We start from the raw sequence: 18457 nt of genomic DNA, 5'->3' as shown, positions 1-18457 counted from the left end.
ATCATCATCGACGAGTCATTATTTGAAGTCCTGCCATTATTACGAGTCGCACAGAATACCTACAGATGGAGCACTAATTGAGTTACCTTGAGCTCAAGGTTTCTTTAAGCGGACTCATATTTAAACGGCTGTATTTCAGACTCTGATATTTTGACTTGCAAAGACGACGAAGAGATTGAAGAGAATAGATAATGGGTGAAATCATAAGCAAACACCGAAACTCCATAGAAACCGGTTTGGTCTAGAAGCTTCTCCGTGGCCAATTACGGTGGACTGCAGATAAATGGAGAATCCATCATCCAATCAGAGTTGATATAATGGTCAGCATCGGAGTGTTGACTAATGAAATCGATCTAACTTTAAGCTTGTTTCAAGTACTCCACTTTTGTTCAAATGCTCGCCAGAATCGCTGACATTTGCAACTCTTTTGATTGGTATTCAACGGCTTTGAAGCCTACTTTGCCGTGTTTTTGTTTTATACTTTGACCTAGTGAATGTGGCTTTAGCCCCTTTTGTACAACGGGATTTGGAATCTGAAAAGGTCTGCTGTCTCGCTTTAGCTGCTCAATTTTCTTTACTTTTTCGTCCAATCTTTCACTATTTCGTACTCTTTTTCCGAGACTGAGCTACCATTGTACGAGTCTCATCTACAAAGATCCACTTGTCCCTTCGACTTTCATTTTCTTTCATTCATCTGCAAAAATCGCTCTTATATACATACTGGTCGGAAATTTTGAGTTCGAAGTCAATAATAAATTCCAACCATGGCTCTACTATTCATTAAGAAAAAACTATTCCCTACCCAAGAATACCAAAATATTACCAGTGAGTAGTTGCACCGACTTCGAGGTAGGAAGAAGAATGAACTAACAATACTATCAGGTAAATCTCTTCTCAGTCATAGCGACGATGAAGAGACTATCCGGGGTGACTCGGATCGAGACGTCGAATCTCAGAGCACCCGCTCCTATGATACTTTTGGCCGCGATATGGGCATGCCCAATGTTGATACCGCATCTACGTCCTCATCCAGCGGAGTCAGTACGCGGTCACGTATTAACCCACGTATTATCTCTGATGCTATTCTCGGTCTTTCCGATGGCTTGACTGTTCCATTCGCCTTGAGTGCCGGATTATCCGCACTTGGAAATACCAAAGTTGTTGTCCTAGGCGGTTTGGCCGAGTTAGCCGCTGGTGCCCTTTCTATGGGATTGGGCGGATACGTCGGTGCTAAGAGTGAAGCGTAGGTCATCTGACCAATAACTTCTCACTTCCATGGCATGTTACTTACATCTTCCGATCTAGTGAATCATATGAAACAACCGTGCGCGAAACACAGGCATTGATCGAAAGCAATCCTGAAGAAACACAATCCATGGTCCGTGAAGTCTTCGCGCCGTATGGACTATGCAACTCTGCTGTCGACAATATCATCTTCGATCTACACGCTTCACAAGAGCGATTGTTGGAATTCTTACTAGCTTTCCATCATTGCGAGTCTGCTCCTGATGGCAACCAAGCTTATATCTCAGCTATCACATTAGCACTCGGTTACTTTGTCGGCGGCTTCATCCCGCTGATCCCATACTTCATTGCCGTACAGGTTCAGATCGCGCTTTACTGGAGTATTGGCGTTATGGCTGTGACTCTTCTTGCTTTCGGCTACGTCAAGACTTGTGTTGTGCGCGGGTGGACTGGACGTGATAATATTCTCGCTGGTGTTTGGGGCGGTATTCAAATGTGCCTTGTTGGAGGCATTGCTGCTGGTGCTGCTATTGGGTTGGTCCGGTTGATTGATACTGGCAGTGCCTAAGAACCCGGTGAAAGAAAAAGTTTCTTGTGATTTGCATTTGCATTGTATAGGGCTCGGGAGGGAAAGCATTGGAGTTTGGGCCTTTTTCTCTCTTATCGACTTGACTATTCTGGATCTCCACATGCGGAGCATTCTTTTAACAGCCTCTATATCCATAATATATCCATAATACAACAGGCTATGTACGGAATAATCAGGTACATTTTACGTTAAATGTATCATTAATCGAAGTATTCATTTGTCCAGATGCCAACGTTGGAAGGGTACCGTCCACTTCAGGGCTCTTCTGGTGAGTGAACAACCTTGGAAGTTTTCAAAAGGACAAAAGAAGCTCGCCGCAACTGTCCCCTCTAGCCGGGGACAGACTGTGCCTTAGAACTGTGCGAGTTCCACCAGATATTTGAATTCAAGGTGTCAGTCCCCTCAGATATCAAATTGCCGTTTCTGTGTTCAGTAGTGAGGCTAACAGGGCTAGAGGCCAGACAAACTGACCTGGAGCCATCTTGCAGATCCCCATATTATATAACCAATATTATCAATGTTGTTTTTTACAAAGGTTTCCAAGTTCAACAGTTGAAGAGTACCAGGTACGTTGTATGATATTCGTCTCATATTTAATGTGATCAATTTAAGGTTAAAAATTCCACATATTATTAGATGGAATAATTGTGGATTGTGGGATCAACGATGGAACCTTCCAAGGTTGGAAGTCCCGAAATTGTCTTTACCTATTCCTAGGCACTGCCATATCATGCCAAGGCACTAGTCAGGAATTTAAACTATAATACTATCAAGTAAGCACAGACTAGAGGATGAAGCGGTGATTCAAAAGAAACCAGTGCATTTAGGGTCTATTTGCTGGGAATTAAGTCAAAAGAGTTCTTTTGTAAACCTGATTTCGAACTACTGTAGTTGAGGGGAAGGAAGAAGAGAGAATGATAATTAAGATAAAGAGAGGGAGTTGGATTTGACCGAAATTCACTTACTGAATGAGGGTAGGGAAAGTCAGATTCTTCCAGTCTTCAGAAAGTGAATAGTGGAAGATCGAGAATGAGATTCTTAGTAGGTCTTCCCCACAATAATTGCCACCGGACGAATCAGAGCCTGCTATAACGTTTAAACTCACCCACCTACTCTGTAGTTACATAGTACTTGAACTTTTCTTCACCTTGGAATTTGGTCTCCCTTACTTTCATTTCAATTCAATTCATTTCTAGTTCTATATTTATCACGCCCTCACTGTCAATTTCTCTTTTGCTCCGAGGCATCATCGCACTATACAAAAGGGTCAAGTCAATCAGTTTGTGTCTAAGTGGAACCTGGTAATCATTGATGGAAAGGAATAGTAGTAATATCTAGGGAACAAGTCCATGCACAACATTGGTCGGTCTATCCTACTCCACGGATTAAAATCTCAGTAGTTGTATGTTATATGAATCATTCCTCCAATTCATTCTCACTTTGATAGTCAATCATAGCCAACATGACACATCATTTTTTTAGTATACCGAACCCCTATTTGACATCAAACATCACTCATCACAGGAACCTTACAGATTCAGGATTCCAATATCCCTAGTATCTCACGACATAATCTACAAGAAACTAAGCAGACCCAGGACAACAGCCAAGAAGCCAGTGAAGACAGGCGTGGCCATCTGAGCAGCAGCACCATTACTAGTCGAAGCCGTAGCAGAGCTAGAGGTAATCGAAGTGGAGTTCCCCTTGTCAAATCCATGAACGCCAGTGGCATTAACACCAGACACGTAAGTCTCGCCATTACGAGAGTACGAAATGCCAAGACCCACGTCGAAGGTGGCGTCGTAGGAAAACGGCGTGCTGTAATTGTAAGTGGGTGTCTGACCCTTGTAGGTGTCAACGACGGCCTGCAGGATGCTGCTACCACCAGAGCAAGAGCCGCTGGTCACAGGCACGGGCCAGGTGTTTCGTTTGATTGAGTAACCCCACTGCTCAAGCGGGCCGGGCATGGAGGAGTTCATGTACAGGTTTGTGGCATCAATGTCCCAGTTCGTGTAGTTTACTTTGTCGGCGACGAACTGGAATAGGTTAGCACCACAGTCCCAGCGGCCAAGGGAGGGGAGGTCCCAGTTTGCGGAGACGGTTGCTATGCTGGAATAGTGGGTGTATACGGTGTCATCCTTTGTGCCGACTAGATCCTTGGGAATAGCACCACCAAGGAGGATGGAGAAGACACGGTTACGCTCGGTGTAAGTCTCGGTTTCTGCTAGGGTCAGTACGATGGTTGATATTGCAGGGGCATGGACAGACCGTCAAAGGTTAGCAGGAGCAGAGTGTTATCCCAGACGTAGGTGTTGTTCATGAGATTAGAAACAAAGCCACGGAGCCAGGTGGAGGCGTATGTAATGTTGGTATCATGGCCGTCATTGGTCATGTTGGGGGTAATAAAAGCCCATTGAGGCAGTTCTTTCTTCTTTAGCTCTTCCTCAAACTGATCGAAGCCTTTGATCAGACGTAGAGCAGTATCGTTATTGGCAATCTTGTCGTAAGAAACCAAAGGGTTGTGCTTGCGTACGTAGTCATTGGCCCACGTGTCCTGGTTGGAGTAGTTGAAGCCCTGGAAGCCCGCGTAAGGAATATCCTGCATGTACTCGGACCACGATATACCCTTAGTATCGAGAAGGTCGACAATGGTGGAAATATTGCTGGGCACCCGCCAAAATTCATCTAGAGAATGTTCAGTTGCAACTCAGATTTGAATTGAATTGTAGGTCCTATAATAGATCGGCCAACCAGGTCGTTCGATTGGTCGATCTATGAAGGTCACCAGTAATTTGAAAAGACTGGCACTAACCGTTATCGGCTCCGTAGTTATCACCACCGACAGCAGCACAGTAGTTAGGCTGTGAGGAGTGACCAACAGCGTAGTAGTTGGTCAATGTGATGCCCTGCTTGGCTAGCCATTGCTGATCGGAATTTTCAGCGGCGGAGCTGTAGTCCTAGGATGTATTAGCAACTTATGATGTGCATAGATGAGATACCGAAATACATACCACATTCTCTAGCCAGATCTGGTAGAAACGGTTGAAAGCAGTACCCTTAATATCGGAGGTCCAAGTCTCTGGAACAGTCGTAGCTTCAGCAGCCTGAATTGCAGTTTTGGCAGGCTCGGTGGTTGTGATGGCAGTCGCGGCAGCAGAGCCAATCACCGTGAGGAGAAGAAGAGACGCCATGACGGGAAAGAGAGGTTGCAAGTGAGAAGGCGAGAATGGGGAAGTACGTACCTAGGTGCAAGGAGCATCGGAATGTCGCGTGCCCTTTATACAAAACGGGCTGTTTCTGGTAGATTCAGTGACCTCCACTTTTGTTTACCGATGATCGGGCAGTTCATAACCAGTCAGAATGGCAGATAAAAAGCACGTTACAATTTGGCTGATAAATAGGGCTGCATTAGTGGAAACTTGGGGCGTATTGGGCGCTCGGGGCGTAGAATAGTGTAGAGACTGTGGGGTTAAGCATTGGACTAACGTAAGCTGTACCGCCAATCTCGGAGTGGCGTCGGTGCTGCAACTTCTCTTTTCACTTCACCAATTGAATGCCTTCCTTTTAGCTTATCTCCGACTTCAAACTTCTTTGCCTTATCTTCTGTCTTGCGGAAGAGATGCTCATTCTCAAACGAAGATAATACGGTACTGGAAACTCGGTTTTTCTCATGTTCATTCCCGACATGGCACGGTACTTCCCCAAAGGCGCAACTCGAGTTTACATGTAGGCCAATTACATTATACGATATACTAGAGACCGGAGAATTAGAATCGAGAAGAGCTTGCTGCCTTTGAAACCCCCAAAGTCGCTTTGCCTCCCCCGTATTCACTCAAAAAGCTCCAAGCCCATGGTGGGAGAAGCCACAGGCGATTCATTTGAAAGTGAGACTGGCTGGCCGTCATCGTCATTCTAGACTTAAGGCTGGACCTTGGGTTGAAGCATCTTGGAACTTCTTTACCATTGAGCTCATCACAATCTTCATCCCAGACACACCGTCCATCCAGTTAGTTCCGTTCTGGTACATGCCATGCCAGTGCAGCGAAGTGCTATTCACCATGTCATTCTGGACATTGATTACCAGTCTATCACCGCGATGAGCCTGGATCATTGGGTCGGGGTATCTCCCGTTGGCCACTAAGTCTTTACGCAGGACACCTATAGTAGTTGTTAGTCTCTTAAATCAAGGGTTTGTCGAATCCTGTCTCTGCTTTGTACCATCAGGAAATGCATCTATTTCGGATAATGTGAAATTATAGGTTCTTGTCATTGCCAATCCATGGACAGTTCATACTCTGATGCGTCCTGGTGCCACGACTCGTTTCCGAGTGGTGGGTTGTACTCCAGGGATCACGCAATATCTGATTCTAAGCGGTCATAGCTTTCTCCATAACTTCAGTGGAGAACTAGTTCGGCACTTTCTGGTGGCATGGTGGTACCCAACGCATGGATGGTCTGTTCGGTCCACTGATCATTCCATTCATGTACCTGAGGAAACCGAGTATCAGAAACACTACGGCTACGCCAGTGATCAGGTCAACGTTCTATAGGATTATTACTACGATCTAATTAGTGTAGGGCTTTCGTAATGTCTCATCATAAGCAACGACAACTCAGAGCCGGGGCTAGATAACGGACTCATCCAAGAATCAAACTAATAGTCAGTACAGGGAAAACCACCTAAAATAGGCCCCACTCGCTCATCTCAATGGAGCTTTGATTGTTTCTTAGACTCATTCAGCGATAGACACACCTGCTACGACAACTCCACACGGGACCTGATACCAGTACAGCAGAACTCCAAAACACACTTCCGTCTAATGGGCATGGGCGGCTTCGCAACCTTCGACTTCGAGATCGACAACCACACGCTCACAGTGATAAAAGCCGACAACACAATGGTCGAACAACTTCAACGCCAAACTCTCAAAATCGCTACAGCCCGGCAATACTCCTCATCGTCAAAGTCAACCAGACAAATCAAAACTACTAGATCCGAGCGCAGATGGAAACAAATTGCTTCGCATACACAAATACCGTTCTGAACGCCACTCTCGTGGTCGAAACCGCGCATAGATAAAAGACACGTCGTAGAGGGCTCCAAAACGCCAATCCCAAGCCATGTTGTGCCGAACCTGCGCACAGGCGACACAACCAGCCTACAATGGCGTGGCGCCATCATACGGTCTAGCAAACCAGCTCATCCTCGACATACCCCACAATCAGGTCGTAAATATCATTGTACAGAATTTTGAAGATGGCTTGCACCCATTTCATATGCATGGCTATTATTTCTGGGTCATGGCCAGCTCGCAGAATCAGTATTTCCCGTAGGATGAGTATGTTTCGCTGAACAGGACTAATCCCATGCGTTGGGATACGGTCATGGTTGATGCGTATGGTTAGGTCTTGTCGAGGGTTCGTGCTGATAGTCCTGGTATTTGGGCTTTTCATTGTCATATTGTATGGCATCTGGCTGCTGGATTGTTGATGTAGTTGCAGACTCGTGATGATTTGATGAAGTCCAGGACGTTTCCCGATGATGTTCTGGATTTATGTGTTGTTTGACTAATAGGTATATGGCCCCTTGGAATCATCATCTACCTACGAGGTATGAATAAGATACGTATTTTAATTTATTTATTCATTCCTGAATTTCAATCTGAGGGCGCCTTCGCACCTCAAAGCCAAGTTTACGTAAAGACCTCGTAAGTCTGATAACATCAAATCGACAACTTGGAAACAGCATGTCACGGACACAAAAGAAAAAGTAAGTGAAGTAAGAAACCATGAAAGTTCGAAGAAAAGCGGAGAAATGGCCAACTGCTCATTGAAAGTCAGTAGTGACAACGGTGTCTCGAAAAATAAAGACAATAAAGGAATGGAAAAGCAGCAGATACGAAACAAAATCGGAAAGAAAAAATTAAAAAAAAATCAAAATCAGTTCGTATTCTAAATGAATACTTTGTCCCACCTTGCCCTAAACGCCGTCCGTTGATAATGAAGCCGGGTATATCCAGCACCGTGATGCATCATGTACAGAGAACAATAAATAAGCGATAATAAAAAGAAAAAAAAAAAAAAAAAAACCCTTAGAGCTGTCGACATTTTGGGGGCTTGTGAGTGGGCATGGAAAGCCCTGACTTGATCACTCATAGCCATTTTCAGAAAGAATGATATAAAAGTGTAAAATGTACTTTTCGGATCTGTGGAAAGTTTTTCATCTGGCGCCAATTCCATAAATACCAACCCCATAACTCCCACCTCGTTCGGACATGGGAGTTGAAACCTTGGAAACATGGTCCTATTGTGGATTAGTGTAAGATTCTTGGAAGAAGCGAGCAGAATCTTACCTTCTTCCGTTTCTTTTTCCCGGTTCCCTCGCTGTTGGAGTAGAAGCCAGGGTCATCATCATCATCCACGTAGCCTTCGCCGTAGCCGACGAAGCTGTTATCATCGTAGTTTCTCTTGCGGCCACGAGTGGTCCGCGCTCGCTCTCGCTCTTCTGCCGTCGTAGCGGACGCGTTCTTTTGAATTGCAGGGCGAGTACCTGGAGTAGGGGCAGACTTTTTCCCACTCTCGGAGGTGCCTTGATTTCTAACAGGCTTTTCGTGGCCTAGTAGATCTCCCCAAAAATCGTTCTGAGGCATCGTTCCAGGCTCCAGCTGCATAGCTTGGTTGTGAAGGCCGTGAAGCGCCGAGTCGTTATCCGCGAGCTTAATCTGCTTGCCAAAGACATTTTGGTTCTGCCATTCTTCCTCGGGCCACATCGTTAGGTATCTGAGACTGCTCTGCGAGCCAGGCTCTTGCTTGTTGGGTTTATTTCGTCCTGCCAAGCCCAATCCTTTTAGTTTTCCTTCATAAGATTTCCTTAGTCGATTTATCTTTTCCCCCGTCACATGGTCCATTCTTGCTACCGATTGCGCCACCGGACCGAGGCCATAGAGCGAAACTAGATCCACTGAAGGATCGGGACCAGACACAATGGGCACTATCAGGCGACAAAGAAGCTAAAGTTAACAAGTTTGGTTCCCAAAGCAGGTCAGTGGGAAAGGTTCAAACTTGGGGGTATCTTACAGCTTTTGCACAGATGGAAAGCCGAAGTGAGTTTATCCTGCAAGCAATCTAAGCCCAGGTCGCGGGAAGATGGGCGAGCTGCGGTTTCATTATCCACGTCCATGGCGTCTTCGTCTGTCGCAAGCTGGTCCTGTCCGATGGAATTGTTCGTCCCATCCGCAGAGTCAGTTTGCCTGTTGTGATCCGTACGTCTATGTTCCTGATCTTCCACGATCTTAATTGGGCCCTGGTTTCCTGCGGTAAAATATTTTTGATCGTTATCCTCCGTGAAGGTGGCATGGGCCAGATGACCGCTGACGCTACTAGCTGGGGTAGGGAACGAGTTGGTGGTGCTCATTGTGGGTTGCTGAGAGACCTGTGTAGACATGGGTGTGGAAGAGGGAGGGGAAGAAGTGTTTGGTTGAGTAGTCGCCTGGTTCGGTGATGCCTGGGAGGATGCGAAGTTTGAGACATGACTCGGGTCACTGACCGACATCAACGGAGGAGACTGGGGTGTCTGAGGGAAATGGTCCGATGAAATGAGGAGTGTATGGCTCTCTTTTAGAGGCCAAGCGGAGGGTGATGGGGGTGACGGAGGTCCGGCTCGGAAGGTTGTTGCAGAGGTGCGATCAGACATGGGAGTCTTAATGGCAGCCTTGTATTAGAAGAATTACTTCCAGATCAGTAAAACTCAGTTGTTCCACAGATTGGGGCGTTTGAGCCGCAAGGTTCGACACAAGCGCTGAGTCTTCTTGAGGGGGGAGAAGATTCCGGTCAACGATCGACGGTCGCTCGAGCGGGCGATCAGGTCGTTCCTGCCGTCCTAAATCATATGCATTCCAGAAAACCTAAACACGTCTTTGTAGGCGATCCAGATGGGAGTGGTTGTTGGGGATGGCGTGGCGGGTGGGAAGGAGTGGTTGGGTCCAGAGGTTCTCGAAGATGCTGCTGCTGAGACGGGGAGGCAAACCGGATTGTCCACGTGACACGGGATTCGGTCTCATCCGTTTCGGCTGCTAGGAAGTCGAGATTGGAAATGAACTGCAACCTTCATTCAACTACAATTAACAACAAATTCTAATCATTCTAAATTCTATTATCCTGAACTTTTTATGACGTGCTATGCAAATCAAAGTCAAGTCCCAGAATGGGATTTTTCCCTTTGAGAGCTTTCATTCTTCTTTTGTTAGCCCGTCTTTATCATTTATGGCCCGGACCCCTGGTTCTAAATGATGTGTAATGTACCATGTCGGCAGTTTTGTCGCTACGTACTTTTGTAGAGGAATTTAAAGATGACTTCAAATCATTGAATTTCCACAAGATTTAGAAAGACTTGGGATTCATGGGTATTGAAAATGTACCTAGCTATGGTATGGTCAGCTGATCCACAGCAACCATAAAAAAAAAAAGCAAACGTTCTGTTACGCAATATCTGGTATAACAGATTCATAAAACCGAATTGCCTTCCATTCATTTCAGGACTGGTAAAAGGCATGGGACTGATGAACCAGTTGGGCAGAGACATCGGGAATATCATATTCCAATGATTCCATTAGTTCAGACTGATCCTGTCGACTAAGAGTGCGCCCTCGCCACGCTGGTACTGGAAATGGCTCATTGAAATATTGGGAATACTGATCTTCGATCGTAGTGGTCCATTGCATGGGATCGACAGTGGCATCAACATATGCTAAGTGACTAGCAGTTGTGGAGGCAAGGGAGAAGTTTGGATCCCAGCCTTGGAGGCCTGGGACCACCGAGGGTATTGCGTTGTAGGGTGTATTAGGGTCAATAGATAGATCGGGATAGAGGCTGTCTGGAGCACAGTATTCCTCTGATGTGTACTCGGGTGATGGGTCGCAGCTGACTGGTTGCTGCGTGCTAAACACTGGGGTGACCGGTGAAAGTACTCTCGGTTTCAAGGAATCGGGAGGGAAACCCGGGGGTGTCGCTTGAGAGAATGCGACAGAAGGATCAACTGAATGACCTCTGGATAGAGTACCAATGGATGCAGTCTCGCTGAATGAAGACGTAACTGTTGGGTAGTGGACAGCCGTTGTCGTGCTAGATGGGCTCGATGCAGCTGGAGGAGTCAGGCCCAGGGAAGATGTTGGGGTGGGGTGACTGGATGGAGATGGTACGACAAAGGAGTCCTCTGTGGCGAAAGCTTTTAAAATAGCTGAGATCAAACGCTTGTAAAGTAGCAGTGCCGACTGAACGCCAGGCCACCGTTCCGCTGAGTATGCAATGACCTCGAGAGCCATGTCTAGATAGCTTTGGACTTCCTCAATGGGGTGCTCCTTTCGGATTTCGGGGTAGGATAGGGTCCAAAGGATGGTGTTGAAGGCCTGGAAGAGGGACTGCGTGAAGATCCATGTCAAATCCACCGAACCATTGACCATTTGTTCTTTGTGCAAGGCGATATTATACGTTGCAGCTTCGTAGCATATTTTGGCAGCATTGGCGGACGGCTCTGGAATTTGCGGCGATGGTCGATACATCAGAATGATTATAGTGTTTTTTCTGCCTTGAAACCTGGATTTTGTGTCAGTGGTTGACCAATTGGGACAATCGTTGTAGACGCGTTACCATTTTACGTTCAAACGCCCGCTACCGTCATCATTCTTCGGGCCATTCTCCACCCATGCATCAAGTTTGGCATGCATCTGAAAAAACCATGGATCCTGGTCATTGGCTGGAGTCTCCGTTCGATTTAAGTAAAGTGTTCGCCGGCCTTCCATTTGTAGTAGTCGCATTTTGAAAAAATGGACCGAAATACATTTTGCTAAGACTGGCTTCGCTCCAGGAGTGATGCCTTCGGCTGTGATATACCGATCATCCACCAACGAGAAAAACTTCACATCGATGTTGTCGTGCGAAATACTGTAGCAGTTGGCACGTCCTAATGAATGGGCGAGTCCAAACTCCATTGAAGTGACAATCCAGAACATCCGTCGCCGCATATCGACCTCTAACGGATTGAGCGGCTCACCCGAGGGAGAGGTGCTGATGGTGGCTTCTTCGGTCAATCCCAGGTCCTGAAGCAGTTTCACAGCCGTCCCGACAACCCAGTATGCCGCTGTCCGAGTGGGGGTCAACATGGAATACTGCGCAATCAATACCAGACATTGTAAGGCCCGGATATCCATCTGCTTCAAAGTCGGCTCCAGGTATGGTAATGCAGCAAGATAGAAGCTGTCTGCTAGACCTGCATATTCTGGGCTCAACTTTTGCATACTAATGGCGATCACCATTCGGAGTTGGAAATTGTGACAGGGGTTAGTTGAACCACGGAATACCTCATCCGCTTCTCGTCGGAAACTGGGCTCATGAAGCGTCGGAAGCATTGTTTGTGCTGGAAAGGTCCTGTCAGCCAAAACACGTCTTTTTTTTTCGCCCAAATTTTTCCCAGAAATATACCTTTGACAATGAAAAGACCAATCAACCTCAGCGTCAGGGACCTTCCCGGCAGTTTGGAATGTGGAATGGAGCTGATCATGGGATACACTTTCGAAGTCGGTTTAGAATCTTCCTTCATGAAGGCCTCTTTGATTTCTTGGACGGTCAAATCGGGGACTACATCCTTGATGCTTTTTGAATCGGTGTTCTGCTTGGCCACTTCCATGACCAGCCGGGCCATGGCAATGCCACTGGAAGGACCTAGGTATCGGGGTTCATCATTCTCATGAAATCGAATGCGCCCAGCACCGCGCACCATTAGTTCGGCATCGGCCGAATGTTGGACATGTTTTTCAGCCGCAGCAAGTTCCTTCTCCAGCTCTCGTGCTTTCTTTTGAAGCGATACGATATACGATCGAGGGATGGTGGTATCTCGAGTGGAATCATAATATACACACTTGGCATTGCTTCGTTCACAGGGAGCGCATCGAGGAATGCCTGGATCACATCTTGATTTTCGCTAGGAAGGAGGGTTAGAACGGGGGGTGTGGATTCCGTGATAGAGATGGATTGAGTACCTGTCGACACCTTGTACAAGCGGTAAGAGTATGAGCGATGCGACCGTTCGGTGGCTCCAATGTGAGCGACTCTGGAGAGGGCTTCACGGACGAGGTCTGGGTCATGATTATCCAAATTTCTATCAAACTACACGAACAAGTCCCTCACTGCCGAGACTAAGCTTGAGCTTGGATACTTCGGGATAAATTTGGCCCCCAAACACTTAGATCGGTCCACCTTATATGTCAAGCTCGACATGTTCAGGCGGATAAATTTGGGGAAAGTTGGAATGGGGGTAGGGTTAGTAAGAATGGAGTAAAAGAAAAGAAGAAGAGTGCCAAGGGGTATTGAATCTTGGAATGTTGGCTTTGTTATGGCGTTACAGGCTGGCCTCGGTCCGGACTACGAGAGATTAGAAGCGATGCAAACTAGAAGTGGAAGAAAGTGGGGGAAAGTAAGGTTATGTAAGGTAAAGAAGGTAAGAAAAGGTAAGAGAAGCGGCCTATTTTGCAAGGTTGAACCTGGCTTAATAAGGGACAGTAATCTTTAAACGGACTGGTAGCGACGTAAAATTCAAAATAGTCCCTGTCATTATTACTGTTTGTTTTTACCGTTTGCCGTTTGCCGTTTACCGTTCACCGTTTACCGTTTACCATCTATACCGTTATTTACTTGGATCTCCCTAAACTTGGATCTCTACTCCACTCTTCCCTTTCCCTTCAATGCAGGTTCATCATATTCACGTTCAGTTTCAGGTTCAAGTTCAGGTTCAGGTTCAGATTGAAGTTCAGGCTCAAGCTCAAGTTCAAGTCCGGCTTTCATCCCAACGTAAGTACTGAAACTTGTATTCACGGAAAATGGGGTGACGCGAGAGTTTGAATTGACGCGCTGACTGTATCTCTTCCTCCAACTTCACTAGTCCCCATATAAAAAGAATTTTTTTTTTTTTTAAAATAAAAAAATAAAAACAGAAAAATGAAGTGATGACCTCCGCCACAAGTTTCCTGGATAGTCCATTACTCAAAGTCAGCCGACCGGTCGCTGCTTGTTCACGATGTCGTACCGCAAAGATTAAATGCGATGGGAAACTCCCCGCCTGTTCGGCTTGTGAGAAGGTAGGCAAAGCGAGTACTTGCTCCGGTGCAAGCGATGAGTTTGCAAAGGGCAAAGAACGAAGCTATGTCGCCTCTCTGGAAGGCTACTGTGATAAACTTGAAAAGAGGATTGCCCTTCTTCGTGAACGCCAGAACTCGCGATCTGAAGGGGATGAAAATGGAGCAAGCGGGAGTGGGAATGGCGTCGTACGGGCCATGTCCTCCACTTGTTCCACTTCGGTGGGACCTCAGGGCTCAACTTCCACCCATCGCCGGGAGGTTTCAGATATTGATGATCTAGTGGGTGATTTTGGTTTCTTATCAGTCAATGCGACCTCTCGTGACTTTCATGGCATCTCGTCCACCACGACCCTAGCCAACCTCCTCTTATCAGTCGCAACTGTCGGATCGCCTCCACCTTCGCCTCCACCTTCGCCTCCAAACCAACATGCGCTTCCCCCACGACACGAAGCAACCCCACTGTTACAACATTACTTTGAAAATGTCTTTGTGCAGCTACCTCTCTTCGTCGAGACCAGCTTTTGGACGTCCGTGGATGCCACTTATCAGGCTGATGGTCGATTTGCGACTCCCGTCGATCACTGGATGGTACGGATGGTCCTTGCCATAGCCTCCGCGTCTGTTTCGTATCATCATCATCATGATAAGAGCCACCCAAGGGCACTGGCACTGGTCTCGGGGGCTTTGACTTATGCTGGTGATGTTCTCCGCCCCGGTTCCATTACGGGTATTCAGGCCATTTTGCTTTTGGCGCAGTATGCACTAGTAGACCCAGGACACTTTCGCTGCTGGTACTTGGTAGGAATGGCAATGAGATTAGCCATTGACCTAGGGCTTCATCAAGATCCCCCAATGGAAGTGCAATCAAGTGCAAATCGGCTGGATATTCGCCGTCGTGTGTTCTCTTGCCTTTACTGCTTAGACAGGTATGTACTTTGAAAAGAAAGATTTATAGGACTATCACTAATCTTTGAATAGAGGAGTCAGTACTGCTTTTCAGAGGACTTTCTCAATCTCCGATGCTTCTATAAATGTCGACTTTGCCTCGATAAACGCACCTTCCAACTCTTCATCAGTCGAACAAAGCCATATCTTTCTCCGTAGTCCGGCTCCAGCCCTGCATATCGTGAAAATTCGTCAAATCCTATCAGCAGGATATCAAGATATGTATTATAGCTCACGCGAGCCATCTCCACAACCCTTAGTGCAGATCTGGACCCTTTGCTCCCGGGCCCAGGAATGGTTCCAAGAGTGCCCTCAAAACGCTCCAAAACACTTTTCTCTCCTCTATCGTCTCGAACTCATCTACACCAAAATTATTCTCCTTTCCCCCTCCCACCGATACCCCATCCTCTGCGATTATAACAAAGCTCTCCTCTTTGACCACTGCATGGAATATATCAGCCAGATCCACCAAGTCCTGGATGATCCCTTCATCCTACCATTCCTCAACTTTATTGATATCCAGCGCGTTCGCCAAGTGGCCAGGCGATTCGTAGATCTCCTCTCCCAGAACTTCGACCTCCTAAGCGCGACAGTTCCATGTCTTCCATCCGTCCCGGCCGGAACCCCTGATGCCCCAGTGCTGAGCGACGAGGACCGTATTAACTGTCGCGCCCGTGCAACTCACTGTATGACCTACATCCGCGACTTACTGACTCACTGCGCACTAAAATGGGACATACATGGTCCGCTGGACGAATTTGAGCAGGAATCAATCTCCCTCGAGCAAAGGCTCCTCGCTAGCCCGGGATATTTAATGAATCATGCCGCGCATCCTCATATTTCAACGGGGCTGCCGCTTGCCGGTAATTCAACTTGGTAACAAGTGTAAAAAGAGTTATCGCACATCGCATGTGGCGTTTATCTTTTTGTCCCTTTCCTTATATCCTTCTCAATGCCTATATTATTACCTTTAAATCCACTACATGAGTGCCGCCCTGTTTCTCTTTCTTCAATCGTCGCGAGTTTTATCGACTTTGCTATCATCCTATTCATTATGTCGTATTTATAACTTTGTCTTTTTTCCCCGTGAATTCTTCGAAGACTTTGACCTATTACCTCTAATAACTAGGTAGGTATTTAGTCAGTGGTAAATGGACTACACAGCCTGCTACATATAGTAGGTATTTAACCTACTCATCGACTACTAACCGCTCACAATTAACCATGGGAATAATTAATGGTAATCTAATGATACTCGTGTATAGTTTCAGTTGAGAATCAGCGATTAATATGGTCTTACAGCTAACGGAAACTGACATACGACAGAATAGCTGATTGAGGAACGTTGTTTTGCTTTTCTTCAATTAAAGCTGGTAAAAAATGGAGTATCAAAAAGAAAGTATATAGAGAAGGGTAAAATCTTTCAAGAAATCATTCGGTTCACATGTACAAAAAAAGCTTGAAAGATGGAAGAAAAGACACCATACAATCCCACTTAAACAGACGCATCTTGTTATCAAGCTAGTGAACTAACTTACAGGTTGGTACCAACGGTCGAGACGACGGCGCCAACAGGGGTGGCAACGCCGGTCAGACCGAGGCCAGCGACGAGGGAGACAACGGAGGGGCTGAGCTGGACAAGCAGCTTCTGGCCATCGTCACCGGTGATGATGAGGACCTGCTCGAGGGGAACGGAGAGGTCCTCGAGGAGGTCACCGACGCCACCGGCGGTCTTGATAACGGAGCCGACGGGGCCAGAGATGGTGGTCAGGCCGAGGCCGGCAACGAGGGAGGTGACGGAGGGGCTGAGCTTGACGAGGAGCTGCTTGGAGTTGGAGCCAGTGACGGTGATGGTGTCCTTGGTGGCGGGGGCAAGGTCTTGGAGGATCTCACCGCGCTTCAGGCTGGTGCCGAGGGTAGCAACGACTGTGCCGACGGGGACACCGACGGTGGGCAGACCGAGACCAGAGACGAGGCCGGCAACTTCGGGGGAGAGAGAGACGAGGAGAGCACCGACATCAGCGCCGACGAGAGTGACGAGGCCATCAACGGTAGGGCCGAGGCCAGAGACGAGATCGCCGAGGGAGCTGGCGGAGGCAACGATGGATCCCAGAGGGACACCGAGGCCGGGAAGGCCAAGGCCAGAGACGAGGGCGGTAACCTCAGGGCTAAGCTCGATGAGTAGAGTCTTAACGTTGGGGCCAGTGATGGTGAGGATGTTGTCGAGCTCAGGGCCGAGATTCTGGACGAGCTTGCCGTTCTTGGTGACGGACTCGCTGGCAGAAGAAGTGGCGGGGAGATCAAGTAGAGTGGTGAGGTCACCGACCTTGGAGACAACGGGGATGTTTTTCAGGTCCAGGTCTGAAACGATATTTGCAAGGCCGAGGGTGGAGGTCAGACCGTCAACAGCGTTGAGCAGAGGGGCGGCCATGGCGCCAGTAGCCATGGCGGCGATGAGAGAAACAAAGGAGGCCTTCATTTTGATGGATTAATTTAGTATATAAAGGAAGATATTAATATAAAGAGTGAATTGGCTCAGAGAGGGAGAGAGAGAGGCAACAGTGAGTGACGAAAGAGAAATTAGTAGATGGAGGAGCCTGTTCTTATACTTCTGGAGCTGCTTGAGAAATAACTCGTTGGATCGCTCTCGCTCATAATTGTGCTAGTTTGTTAACTTGCACTCCGTAAGTGGCTGATCCATTTTCCGTACAAATTCTCATTTGAGGTTGTGGATATTCCCTAGTGAGTGGGAACTAATGGTCTCCAATTCATCGAACTTAGTTCGGAGACTAGCTTAGTATGTCAACGCTTCTACCACACCATACATATCGATTCCAAGGCTCTAGACCTCGGCAGACTGCTCGTGTTATATGACCTCAACAATATCAACATGATATCTAGCAGACATCCCGAAGTCGTTTACATTCGAGTAAACATAGTACTCGAACAGGAAATTGATTTGTATAATGCCCGTTTTGGCTTTCAAAGTTAGGGATCAGCGTACTAGATAAAATTTGAAAGGTTTTCAAATTGAGATCTGCAGGTAGTTCTTCTTTGAAGTGGATATAGGAGACGGATCACAAGGTTCGTGGCTGCCAGATCGTGCTCTGTGGCTGGCAAGTGCATGCTTATATGGACCCCGAACTGCTCCGTAGAATAAGTGCTAGAGACGTCGATCTGCACTTGGCAGAAACTTTGAAGTCATTGAAATCCACTTTCCCGATGTTGTTGTGCAAATACCTTGAATTCAGGGGATGTCGTGATCGTCGGTGCTAATACTATGATGTTGTTGTGGAGAGATAATCTCTTTTCAAGTATCATGACAGCTGTGAGAACCCCTGAGCGTCATTGAATTTCTATTCCTTTGATTCTTGGCTTTTGATTCTTGATTCTTGATTTTTTGAAGTTGAAGAAAAGGAGACTAAGGCTCATTTGGGCCGAGATTTTCCCCACGTGATTTCTGGGGGATTGACTCCTGAGTTGAAATAAAATGAATTCATATCCCATATTTTGCTACCATATTACACTTTGACGATCTTTTCTTACTTCT

General features: G+C 46.9%; 8 protein-coding genes across 8 annotated transcripts; 3 read left to right on the top strand and 5 right to left on the bottom strand.

Moving 5' to 3' along the window:
- Positions 1-764: 764 nt before the first annotated feature.
- On the top strand, positions 765-1813 carry N7495_003763 (VIT1/CCC1 transporter family protein; the record flags this gene model as incomplete). The annotated part of the gene is made up of 3 exons (XM_057206414.1): positions 765-825; positions 883-1243; positions 1306-1813. 3 exons carry the CDS (start codon positions 765-767, stop codon positions 1811-1813), a joined length of 930 nt encoding a protein of 309 aa, XP_057064094.1.
- A 1595-nt stretch (positions 1814-3408) lies between these two features.
- N7495_003762 (acid phosphatase) lies at positions 3409-5025 on the bottom strand (the record flags this gene model as incomplete). The annotated part of the gene is made up of 4 exons (XM_057206413.1): positions 3409-4055; positions 4103-4540; positions 4647-4791; positions 4849-5025. The coding sequence occupies 4 exons, from the start codon at positions 5023-5025 to the stop codon at positions 3409-3411; spliced, it is 1407 nt and encodes a 468-aa protein (XP_057064093.1).
- Positions 5026-5662: 637 nt separating this feature from the next.
- Positions 5663-5945, bottom strand: N7495_003761 (uncharacterized protein; the record flags this gene model as incomplete). Its single annotated transcript, XM_057206412.1, has 2 exons — positions 5663-5746; positions 5796-5945. The coding sequence occupies 2 exons, from the start codon at positions 5943-5945 to the stop codon at positions 5663-5665; spliced, it is 234 nt and encodes a 77-aa protein (XP_057064092.1).
- A 1010-nt stretch (positions 5946-6955) lies between these two features.
- N7495_003760 (uncharacterized protein) lies at positions 6956-7168 on the top strand (the record flags this gene model as incomplete). The annotated part of the gene is made up of 1 exon (XM_057206411.1): positions 6956-7168. One exon carries the CDS (start codon positions 6956-6958, stop codon positions 7166-7168), a length of 213 nt encoding a protein of 70 aa, XP_057064091.1.
- Positions 7169-8054: 886 nt separating this feature from the next.
- Positions 8055-9527, bottom strand: N7495_003759 (uncharacterized protein; the record flags this gene model as incomplete). The annotated part of the gene is made up of 3 exons (XM_057206410.1): positions 8055-8138; positions 8188-8825; positions 8912-9527. The coding sequence occupies 3 exons, from the start codon at positions 9525-9527 to the stop codon at positions 8055-8057; spliced, it is 1338 nt and encodes a 445-aa protein (XP_057064090.1).
- Positions 9528-10365: 838 nt separating this feature from the next.
- On the bottom strand, positions 10366-12972 carry N7495_003758 (uncharacterized protein; the record flags this gene model as incomplete). The annotated part of the gene is made up of 4 exons (XM_057206409.1): positions 10366-11425; positions 11480-12245; positions 12311-12809; positions 12868-12972. 4 exons carry the CDS (start codon positions 12970-12972, stop codon positions 10366-10368), a joined length of 2430 nt encoding a protein of 809 aa, XP_057064089.1.
- An 846-nt stretch (positions 12973-13818) lies between these two features.
- Positions 13819-15787, top strand: N7495_003757 (Zn(II)2Cys6 transcription factor; the record flags this gene model as incomplete). The annotated part of the gene is made up of 2 exons (XM_057206408.1): positions 13819-14888; positions 14941-15787. Coding segments are annotated over 2 exons (1917 nt in total), but the record flags the coding sequence as incomplete, so codon positions are not given.
- Positions 15788-16441: 654 nt separating this feature from the next.
- Positions 16442-17386, bottom strand: N7495_003756 (uncharacterized protein; the record flags this gene model as incomplete). Its single annotated transcript, XM_057206407.1, has 1 exon — positions 16442-17386. One exon carries the CDS (start codon positions 17384-17386, stop codon positions 16442-16444), a length of 945 nt encoding a protein of 314 aa, XP_057064087.1.
- Between the last annotated feature and the right edge of the window lie 1071 nt (positions 17387-18457).

Source organism: Penicillium taxi (assembly GCF_028828555.1).
Source record: "Penicillium taxi strain IBT 34144 chromosome Unknown utg000003l_segment0_segment0, whole genome shotgun sequence".
Classification (NCBI taxonomy): domain Eukaryota; kingdom Fungi; phylum Ascomycota; class Eurotiomycetes; order Eurotiales; family Aspergillaceae; genus Penicillium; species Penicillium taxi.
This window is presented reverse-complemented; position numbering and strand designations above follow the sequence as displayed.